The following is an 11314-nucleotide window of genomic DNA, read 5'->3' on the forward strand; positions in this document are numbered from 1 at the left end:
CCACTTAAAAAAAAAAAAAAAAAAAAAAAAAAAAAAAAAAAAGTCACATGTATTAAATAATTCACGTATACTAATCCACCTGATTCATTAAATTATTTTAAAAAGTCACATAACTATTAAATAAACCGTATAAATTAACATTCAATTCTTCATATAATGAGTTGAAAATTTTTTCCTTCAAATTGGTTTTGAGAAAAATTATATTTAAAAGAAATAATTATGATTATTATAAGGAGGTACATGTTCAATCGAATCAATCCTTTATTACAGGCATAATTCTTCTTCTTCTTCTTCTTTTTTGAACCAATCCTTTATTATAGGCATAATTCTTTTTTGAACCAATCCTTTATTACAGGCATAATTATAGAAAAATTATGCAATCAAATTCATAGTAAAGACCATGTTTCCTTAGGAGAGCAAAAGTTAGAATTAATTAATGGGCAATGACTCTTACATACATGCTAACACCCACAACCACATACAATTACAAACACATTTTGCATTGAAATCGTGACTTGAAGTCACAATTCTAAATTGTGACTTGAAGTCACAATTCTTGAAGTCATGATTTTAGTATAAAATGTGTGTATTGTATAGTGTAAATTGTGTGTTTTTCAATTGAATCAATCCTTTATTACTGGCATAATTATAGAAAAATTATGCAATCAAATCCATAATAAAGTCCAACCATGTTTCCTTAATTATCACTGTAATTTCCTCTCAATTTAGGAGAGCAAAAGTTAAAGTTAATTAATAGGAAATGATTCTTACATACACATTTTGCATTGAAATTGTGACTTCATGTCATGATTCTAAGTTGTGACTTGAAGTAAAATTGTGACTGGAAGTCACGATTTCAGTGCACAATGTGTGTATACAGCTGTGTGCATAAACATCGCCCTCAATTAATTAGATGTTGAAATTCAACCATTGTTGATGGTTCTTTCCTCATCAGTCATCACTACCTCTCTTTCACAAGCTGTTTTCTTTGTTCTTATCTTTGTCTTTGGTGTTTCTTCCAGATCTAGTCAAAGCTATAGGCGTTTTCAAAACTTTCTCAAACACGCCCGCAGTTGCCATCATCATTCATCACTTGTGCCAATGGACTCTTGGGTGTATGCCACTATATGTGGTGGCAATATGCATCATCAATCAAAGCTTTAGGAGCCAGCTGCCTTACCAAGAAGGTGTGGTAACTTTTGTGTCAATCCAAAGAAGACGTGTGTGAGTTTAGTTGCGCACTTTATTAATAGCTCATTTGTTAAATTTTAATTGAAGTATGGTTGTACTTAAAAATATTACACTTTAAAAAAGTATACATAAACAAATGAGTTATCTAAAAGAAAGAACAGCAAGCAACAATTAAGTAAATAATTAAAGGATAAAGTTTTCCTTTAGAAAAAATTTCTCTTTTTCTAATTTTCTCTTTTTTATTATGTGATGGTTTATAAAACCATTTTATGTATGTACATTAAATCATATGATTAGTTGATTCTTAAAAAATTCATATAATTTGTTAAATTATTTTTACCTTAATCTTAGTGTATATATATGTAAAATTATCCTCTAGAGACTTGAAAGTTGAAACCCAACTCTTGCCTCTTGCCACACAAAAATTTTATATTTGTGAAGTGATTATCATGCATGCCAATGGCACACAGTGATAAAAGAAAACTTTATACATAATTAAGTCCAAACAAACACTTAATTAAAAAATCCATAAACCGAATATATATAGAGCAAGAAAAATTCTAGCAATGATCGTTTTTTAGTTTTTACAAGCTTTGAACGAACATCATCAAAAGTTTGCATAACGGTCTAATTATAAAGAAGCTTATCTATCTTGAGGAATACAAGGTAGAGCTTTAACATAGCAATAGAGATGTGGGGACACTCGGACTAGCTTTCTCTAACCTATAAGAGCAAGATCCTATGGTTATGATTCCCATAATTTTTTTTTTATTTTTTTTAAATCCTATGGTTATGACAAAAATGTCGGCTTTATTTTTTCAAATCCTATGGTTATGACTCCCAAATTTTTTTTTTTTTAAATCCTGTGGTTATGACAAAAATGTCGGCTTTATTATTCTTTAAAAAAAAAAAAAAAAAAAAAAACTTATAACCCTTATTTCTCAAGAGTCAAGAAGGTCCCAATTGGCAGTAGAGGTTCTAGAAGAGCAAGATCCTATGGTTATGACTCCCATAATTTTTATTTATTTATTTTTTAAATCCTATGGTTATGGCAAAAATATCAGCTTTATTATTATTTTTAAAAAGATTATAATTTATAACCCTTATTTATTTCTCAAGAGGGTCCCAGTTGGCTGTAGCAAGTGTATTACCAGGAAAAATCAGTAGGAGGTTTTTAGGGAGCTCTAATAATCATGATCCATGTGCAAGATATCACTTAGAAAATAGTCATTATGCTGCATGATCATCAAACTACCCTAATTTATCTAAAATTATTATTTAAATGCCCACTACATACATTGTCTCTAATAATATATAGTCTACCAAATCAAATTGCATTCAAAATATTGAAAACAATGCTAACTCTTGGCCATGATGTGGCAACAACTAGGTGCAAGTTTATGCGACCACACTCACTGACGGTGCAGTGAGGACATTACAAAAAGAGTGAGTAATTTGTGGGAAAGTTGAATGTTTTGGAGGTGGAGAGGATATAATCATAGTAAAATGCTAAAGCTATCATCAAATACCAATTTTATTACAAACAACTTACAAGTTGACTAAGTACTTGTTAGAAACTTCGAATTGGCTAAAGAATTAAATTAACAATTTTCTAATAGTTAATATTTTGGAACAATCGGTAATTTATCATAATATTAGGATAGATGAATTTACGTCTAAGAGTTTAAGCTTTTTGAACAATTTAAAATCTATCATCCATGTTTTCACATCAATAATATAATAAATAAATTACCTTTTTCGTCTTGTCTATAAAGTTGATACATTTGTAATGCTTATGTACAAATTTGTTATATTCTTTTATATCACTAGTAATCAAATGGGATTTAAAAGATAAATGCTTGAACTCATATGACCCAGAAGTAAGATTGTAAACAAGCCCAATTTTGTCATGTAATAAATGTTCAAATTTAGCTCGACGATAGAACTCTGAAAGCTTGAGATTAGTTTGATTAATTAGTCAAGTCCAGTTTAATCTCAACATCAAGCTTAAACTCGAACTTAATATCAAACTTTTAAAATTGAGATCTAACACAAGCATATTATCTAGTCTATATCAAGCTATCAAACTTACTTGATTTGAATGAGTGGTCCAAACTCCCAATTGATTAAAGTTTTAGTGAGATATAGGTTTATTTGTTAAACTCATATCAAGTTTATTACTAAATCCATAAACAAGCCTAAACTTAGCTTTTTTTTTATTGAGCCATAATGTTCACGAGCCTATTATTTAGAACCCACTTAACTTCAAGTCAGAAAAATGTCCCTTCAGACCGCTCCAAAACATATGTATTTATCTGATTTCATTCTATGTCCACTTCTGTCATTCATCTTGTATCAATCCTTTGTTACATCCCCAGTATGCTGCTAATCCTAGCTGTAGCTAGCTAAGCTTCAACCTAAAAGCCAGCTCAACCAAAAGTAGGTGAGATGTCATTTGTGTTCTAGTCCAATCACTAAGGTACAAACATTACAAATAAAAATCGTGAGTACAGATCCTCACTTTGAGGGAGTCTGAACTTTTAGTGGACTGATGAGGTTTTTGTCCACAACCCAGCTCAAAACAGTAAAATAGCTGGAGCAACTCTATTATTTTTCATCGAGGAAGTAAATAAATGGCAATCAGTTCAAAAAGTATTCAATAAAGTCAAAATAGTCTCATGAAAATTTCAGTGCTGTAAAGTGTAAGGCTTGCTATTACTTACTTGCATGCAACTAAAACCCCAACATGATAACAATACCTTCAGACTCAGTTTTAGGTTATATTTTCAGTTAATTACTAAGAAAGTAGGATATCCCAAGCTAGGTGGAAACCCCATTTTTTCACAAGTCTGCTTCAAAACCTATTATAGTGCTTTATCTCAATTTCAACAAAGCATATAGATGTTTTAGTATGCACATATTGCTGCTTTGAGGACATTAGAGAGACACAAAGTGGGTTGTGAAGACATTCAGGGTATAAAGTTTGTAGTAAACAGATATAATAGAAGAAGACATTAGAGAGACAATCACTTAAAAGAGTGTTGAAGAAAGACACGAGGACATTAAGTAAAATAAATAAATAAAATAAAAAACAGTCCTCGCCAAACGTTATATGCTTCTGTTTAGAATCCTGGCAGTTGATGTTGTGTCATCAGGCTCATTATTGATAATAAATTAGTAAGACTGATCAAATTTGCCATTGCCTGTTTCTGAATAAAAAATAAACCGACATTGTCTAATTAATTAGAACAAAACCATGCTCAAGGACTAGTCTAAGATTATTTTTTTTAAATGCCCTAAGATATTACACTTTCTCAAACACATTCATAATCAAACATTTATGGAAGAAATGTTTTTTTTTTTTTTTTTTTTTTTTTTTTTTTTTTTTTAAGGGTGGAGGTTTTGACATTATAGATATATAGCTAACATTTTGTAAAAGTGGGAAATTTTGAGTATTTTTCTATTTTTTCCACAAAAGGATTATTTTTTGTTAGAGTAAGTGACACTGTTTTAATATGCATGAATTTAAGCAATAGGACAAGACTTAGGTACAGTACTTAGATATTGTTTCTTAGGTTTCCCCTTTTAAGATTCTACTATGTGGATTTTTCCTCATGAGATGGAAGTGTATTTTTTAGTTAAATAGCCACATGGCTGAATTTTAAGATGGTAATCTAAAGAACAACACTTAGGCTCTGCTTGGGAGGAGGGAATGGAATGAAATGGAAATGAATAAAAAGAATAATTTTAGAATATTCTTCCCTTCTCTTGTTTGGGAGTTTTAATGGAGGGAATGGAAAGTCCATTTCCTTATTTGGGAGTTTAAGTGGGAGGGAATGAAATGGGTAGGAGGGAACACTCATTCCTTTCTATTCCCTTAAAACCTCAAATTTTCATTCCCCCCGAAATTGGGAGGAATGTGAGGAAATGAAATTAGATTTAATGATTTTTTTACTAAAACTCCCAAAATACCCCTATATATTCAACCCTTTATTTTAAAACAGGGGTTTAATAGTAATATTGTCATAAAATGATTTCATTCCATTCCCTCCATATTGTTCCCAAACAGGATTACTTACATTCCATTCATTTTCATTCCTTTCCATTCCTTTATTATAAAACATCCAAACAAGGTTACTTAATTTCATTCCATTGCATTCTTTTCCATTCATTTCCCTTACTTAAATACATTCCATTCCATTCCATTCCTTTCTATTCCCTTATGATTATTTCATTCCATTCTAGTCCATTCCCTTATGAACTCCTAAGCGGAGCCTTAGGCTCCGCTTCAGAGGAGGGAATGGAATGGAATGGAAAGGAATAAAAAGAATAATTTTAGAATATACTTTCCTTCTCTTGTTTGAGAGTTTTAATGGAGGGAATGGAAAGTCCATTCCCTTATTTGGGAGTTTAAGTGAGAGGGAATAGAGTGAGTAGGAGGGAACACTCATTCCTCTTTATTCCTTTAAAACCTCAAATTTTCATTCCCCTCGAAATTGAGAGGAATGGGAGGAAATGAAATTAGATTAGTGATTTTTTTTTACTAAAATTCTCAAAATACCCCTATATATTCAACCCTTTATTTTTAAATAGGGGTCTAATTGTAATATTATCATAAAATGATTCCATTCCATTCCCTCAATGTTGCTCCCAAATAGGATTACTTACATTCCATTCATTTTGATTCCTTTCCATTCCTTTATTTTAAAACATCCAGTCAAAGTTATTTAATTCCATTCCATTCCATTCCATTCTTTTCCATCCATTTCCCTTACTTAAATACATTCTATTTCATTTCATTCCTTTCCATTCCCTTATGATCATCTTATTCTATTCCATTCCATTCCCTTATGAACTCCCAAGCGGAGCCTTAAGGTATTGTACTAAGTTTTGCCCTAAGCAATATTTGAAACCTTGGCATTGGCTATGGAAAAGCTTGAGATACGGGTTAGTGAAAAATTATAGGGATGATAATAATAACGAAAAAAAAAAATGAAGGATGGCCTAAATAATATTATAAATAACAGAGAATGCTCTCACCACCAAAACTGTTCAAGTTTGGCAATATTCTTGCTTTGCATATGGGATTTGTGTGGACTTTGTTCTTATCTTTCCACTTACAAAAAGGAATCATCACATTCACCAAACTTGATCATCTTAAATGTTTTTTCCTTTTGGTTCTTGAACCAACGTGTAAGCACCCAAAAGAAAGGCACCACCAAATGGCTTTGAAGACTCTTTCCCTAGCTAAATTATATCTAGCCTATAGGTTTGAGTCATGTATAAGCTTCCCAATTGTTCTTTAAATAGAAAATATTTTAAAAAATAAAAATAAAATCTCAATCTAATCATTACCAATGTTCTCAAAACAATGGATCATCCACCAAAAACAATCCCCATCTGAATATCCTACACCCGATCCCACCTACTTATTAAGTTTTAAGAGCAATAATCAAAATTGAGCAATGATAGAGACAATTATATAACATTTATTTACAATTCGTTAAAATAATAAGCTGTGATTAGAGTAACATCACTTTCTTATAAGCACATCATTTATGCTCCTTTAATTATACACACTAATCATGATAGGTTTATGAAAAAACATGTTAAAAAAATGATAGAAAGAAGTAAACAAATTTAAGGGTTATTAAGTAATATAGAAGAAATTCATCTTTTACATGAATAGTTTACAATTTTCATTTCCCAAATACCAAGTGTGAGGATCCGAGGAATAGAAATTTGGGAAGAGGAAACTTATCAAAGTGCAAAAAGTGTGTCCCCTCATAAACATGAATCCATATTTCACCATTCATAGACAGTTAGACACAAATAAATGGTGTATCTCACACAGCACAAAAGTCTCGACTCTCAGGTTCTTACTTCTCCAGCACAGCAGTTTTAAGCCATAGACAGAGAGTCGGTGAGAGACCCCATCCCATTTGTTTTCTTTTTGTCTCACCGCAAAACGCGTGTTTTTCTTCTTATCTAAAGCCTAATTCTCATCCCCACGCATTAGAAACGTCTCTTTTTTTTTTTTTGAGAAACATTAGAAACGTCTTTAACAAAAACAAAAAGAGATAGACAAATTTTTTTATTTGGAAATGCTGACCTGTAGTCCACACTACTACTGTGTTGACTCTAGCTATATATACACCTATATATGCTATATACCTTTCTCATCCTTGACACATATCTAACTCAATGGCTTTCTTTGTTTGCTTCTTCTCCCTCTTCCTTCTTGTTTCATCTTCAACTACTTGTGATCGTTGTGTACACCAAACTAAGGTTGCCTATTTCTCCAAAGCTTCAGCACTTTCATGTAAGCTTCAAATTGTTCCATCCTTTTACTTCTTTTTCTATTTTTTCCAATTTTTGTTTGGTTGTTTTGATTAATACCCAGATGATTGTTCATCATGAAAAGCAAAATTTGGCATTGACCCAGATGATATTTTTGTGAAATAATAAGTGGGTAATTTTTGTTTTGTGGATTTAATGCAGCTGGGGCTTGTGGGTATGGTTCCTTGGCATTAGGCTTCAACAGTGGACACCTTGCTGGTGGTGTGGCTTCCCTTTACAAAGATGGAGCTGGTTGTGGTGCATGCTTTCAGGTGCCTATACAAACTTTCCTTTTTTTCATAACTTTTTTTTAAGAAAGGTTGATGTGTCAAATTGTGATTAGAGTAATCTTGTTCACATCACTTTCACATTAACATAACATAAACGCTATTTTTATGGGTACTAATCACTACATGACACTTAAGTGGTTACAACTTACAGAGAAAAGCTTTGTGGACTTACTGATTATGGAAACTCTGTTTTGATTGGGGCATGTTTGGCAGATAAGATGCAAGAACACAAGTCATTGTACCAAAGAAGGAACTATAGTGACTTTGACTGATCTCAATCGGAATAACCAAACAGACTTTGTTGTCAGCAGCAGAGCATTCATGGCCATGGCTCAGAAGGGTATGGGCCAAGACCTTTTGAAACTTGGGATTGTCGACGTGGAATACAAGAGGTGAGCAAATATTGAGAGATTTGAGCTTAGCTATGCTGCTGAATTTTAATATTAGCTCTCACTCTTAGGCCATAATCATAAACATTAATCAATTTGACTTTTTCAAAAAGTTTCTTCTAGTGTGTGGTTATGTTACACCTACCCCATGTATCAAAGTCCAGATGTGGACCAACCTTAAATTATAATATGGGCTCAGCGCCTTAGCCATTGTCCCCTTGGACAAAAACCAGTACATTACATGTTAGTAACGGTCCAATTCTTATGAAAATAAAAATTACTATCCGTACATATTTTTCAATTTCACTATAAAATACTTATAAATTAACATAATTGTGGTAAATCAACTATATATTACATAATTTACTCAAAAAAAAAAAAACTATATATTACATAAATGTCTTTTTTTTTTTTTAATTGTCTTGTGTTTAAAAATTGACACATAAATTTATAAAATTAATATGGTAAAAGTTGTAATAACCTAGCATCACTCAAAATAAATATATATTTTTTCAATTTCTTTCATTGGGCAATAATATGAACTTCTTGGTTGCATAAACCAGGGTACCTTGTCAATACAAAAATCAGAATTTGGCTGTACGAGTGGAAGAATCAAGCCAAAAACCAAATTACTTGGCAGTGAAATTTCTATATCAAGGAGGTCAAACAGAAATAGTTGGTGTTGATGTAGCTCAAGTGAGCCAAAAGCTTATATTATATTTACCAAACTTTTTAAATAAATGTTCACATTAAGGTCCATACTGATGTAATATTGTTATTGCAATCTTCATAGGTCGGTTCCTCAAACTGGGGCTTCATGAGCCACAACTATGGGGCAGTTTGGGACACAAGTAGATTGCCATTAGGGGCATTGCAATTACGGTTTGTGATCACAGCAGGGTATGATGGGAAGTATATTTGGGCACAACATGTCCTTCCTGCTGACTGGAAGTCAGGAGTGATATATGACTCAGGAGTTCAATTCACCGATATTGCACAAGAGGGTTGTTCTCCATGTGATGATGAGACTTGGAAATGAGGAATCTTGTTAATGCTAGTGTGAATATATATACATATAGGTGGGTTCCTTGTAACATGCATTGAATTACTTGATTTAGTAGCTTAGGAGATAAGAATACAAATTGGAAGGGCTTAGACTTGCCAAGGAAAAAGATGGGGCTAAATATGTATGTTTCGGAATTATAAACTTTCCTACTAGGACAAATTTTCACTTCTTGATGTTCTCTAACATATTTCTTCTACAATAAAATGTCCCATCTCTCTCTCTCTCTCATGTGCATGTATCATGTACTTACGCAAAGTGTGCATATAATGTATACAAATGACATGCAATTCACAAGTAAATTTAAAAATTCTGATGCAAAACCACCATAGACTGCCACATGGAACATTTGATGGCATGGACAAGGAAGAGGAAGTGCTTGTGCTTCCAATGAAAAGCCATAAATTCGTATGATTGGCAGCTGCAGATTGATATATGCAGCTTGATATATTAGGGAGTCAGAGGAGCGTTTATACCATATAGTATAGCACAAAGTCTGTACAGGGGTTGAAGTTAGAGTCATGGACTCATGGGTTCAAATGTTATCAAGAGGATATATTTGTAGACAATGTCTAGCAGGCTCAGTCAAAATTTGGACACTGGGGCCTCTTTTTCGGGCCTTAAGATTAATCTTGCTATGTTTAAAACAATTTGGGTCCAAGACATTCCTAAAGGACCTTATTAAAATTCTTTCTTGTTTCTTCAGGCCCAAAACAATTTGGGTCCAAGATGCATCTCTCTCTCTCTCTCTCTCTCTCTCTCTCTCTCTCTCTCTCTCTCGTGCATATAAAATGCATCTTGGATGGCGCCCTTGGATTTTTGTAAAGAGTACCCAAAGCTAATGGCTGCTCACAGAAAACCATAAGCTTGGAAAGTTATAGCTCTTTTAACCTGTTATGGTTTTTTCTTTTTTCTTTTCTCATATAGCTGGGCTTTGCCCAAGTCTCTTTACTTTGTACATGTTTCCTACAGTTTATCAAACAAAAACAAAAAAAAACAAAAAAAAAAAAGACAAAATTTAGCTACAAAATTAGTTATAGTCAAAGGCTACAATCTTATTTAATAAAATAAATATTATTACATATTTTGAAAATTTAACCGTTAAATTATATATTTTTTGCATTCTTAATACACATGTCAAATTTTATATCAATTGGATATTATTTACTATATAATCTATAAGTTTATATTTTATACATAATTTGAAACTACAAAAATTTGCAATTTAAACAATTTATTAATGAGATAGCTATTAATTTTTAATTTTCTAAAAATTTTACAAGCATGGAGGATATAAGATGAATATATAATCCAATGGTGGATTTGTCAAAATTCACCTCCAATAAAAAGATATTAAGTAAAGTTGTAGTCTTAGGTTACAACCAATTTTATAGTTAAACTTTATCCCAAAAAAATAATAATTATTTCAGTACACTAACTATAAAACTTCCCCTTGTGACTAAATTATTATAATGCTATGCCTTTTGAGTTCCTAAACTCTTGGCAGGTGTAAAATTAACTGACTAACACACTTTTGTTTTTATCAAAAAAAAAAAAAAAACACACCAAATTTCATGACAAATTGACACTCTAAACTCTTAATTGTCTTCCTCACGGCAAAACCAAATATTAAGGGCATGTTTGGTAGATTATAAATTATTTATTGTCTTTCTCACAACAAAACCAAAAACTAAGGACATGTTTGATACACTGTAATAGACATTGTAATGTAATGATTATTCTTATAGTCTAAGTATTTTTTAGTTTGATTATGTCTTTATTACTTATTCCTTATAAATAGTTGTAGGGTCAAGATGTGTAGTCTGAACTCAAAAGAGATGGGATGTGAGCTCAATAAGCCCAATACAATAGAATTTGTAGAGAGTGGGTAAAAGAGTTGGGCTGTTTGTCAAGTCTACAACAGTTAATCCATGTTTTATCAAAAGAACAAGTATGAAAACACTCTGAACTTGAATAAATTTAAGTCTGAGGCGACAAATTGTACATAGAATGACTAAGGTTGCTCTTGGAGCTACAGTAGA

General features: G+C 31.9%; 1 protein-coding gene across 1 annotated transcript; it reads left to right on the plus strand.

Moving 5' to 3' along the window:
- The first annotated feature begins 7361 nt into the window (after positions 1-7361).
- Positions 7362-9498, plus strand: LOC111984136 (expansin-like A1). Its single transcript, XM_024015762.2, has 5 exons — positions 7362-7513; positions 7693-7802; positions 8034-8212; positions 8773-8905; positions 9003-9498. The coding sequence occupies exons 1-5, from the start codon at positions 7396-7398 to the stop codon at positions 9246-9248; spliced, it is 786 nt and encodes a 261-aa protein (XP_023871530.1). The 5' UTR covers positions 7362-7395; the 3' UTR covers positions 9249-9498.
- Positions 9499-11314: the final 1816 nt, after the last annotated feature.

The sequence above is a fragment of the Quercus suber genome, unplaced genomic scaffold (genome assembly GCF_002906115.3).
Source record: "Quercus suber isolate HL8 unplaced genomic scaffold, Cork oak 2.0 scaffold_292, whole genome shotgun sequence".
NCBI classification, from domain to species: domain Eukaryota; kingdom Viridiplantae; phylum Streptophyta; class Magnoliopsida; order Fagales; family Fagaceae; genus Quercus; species Quercus suber.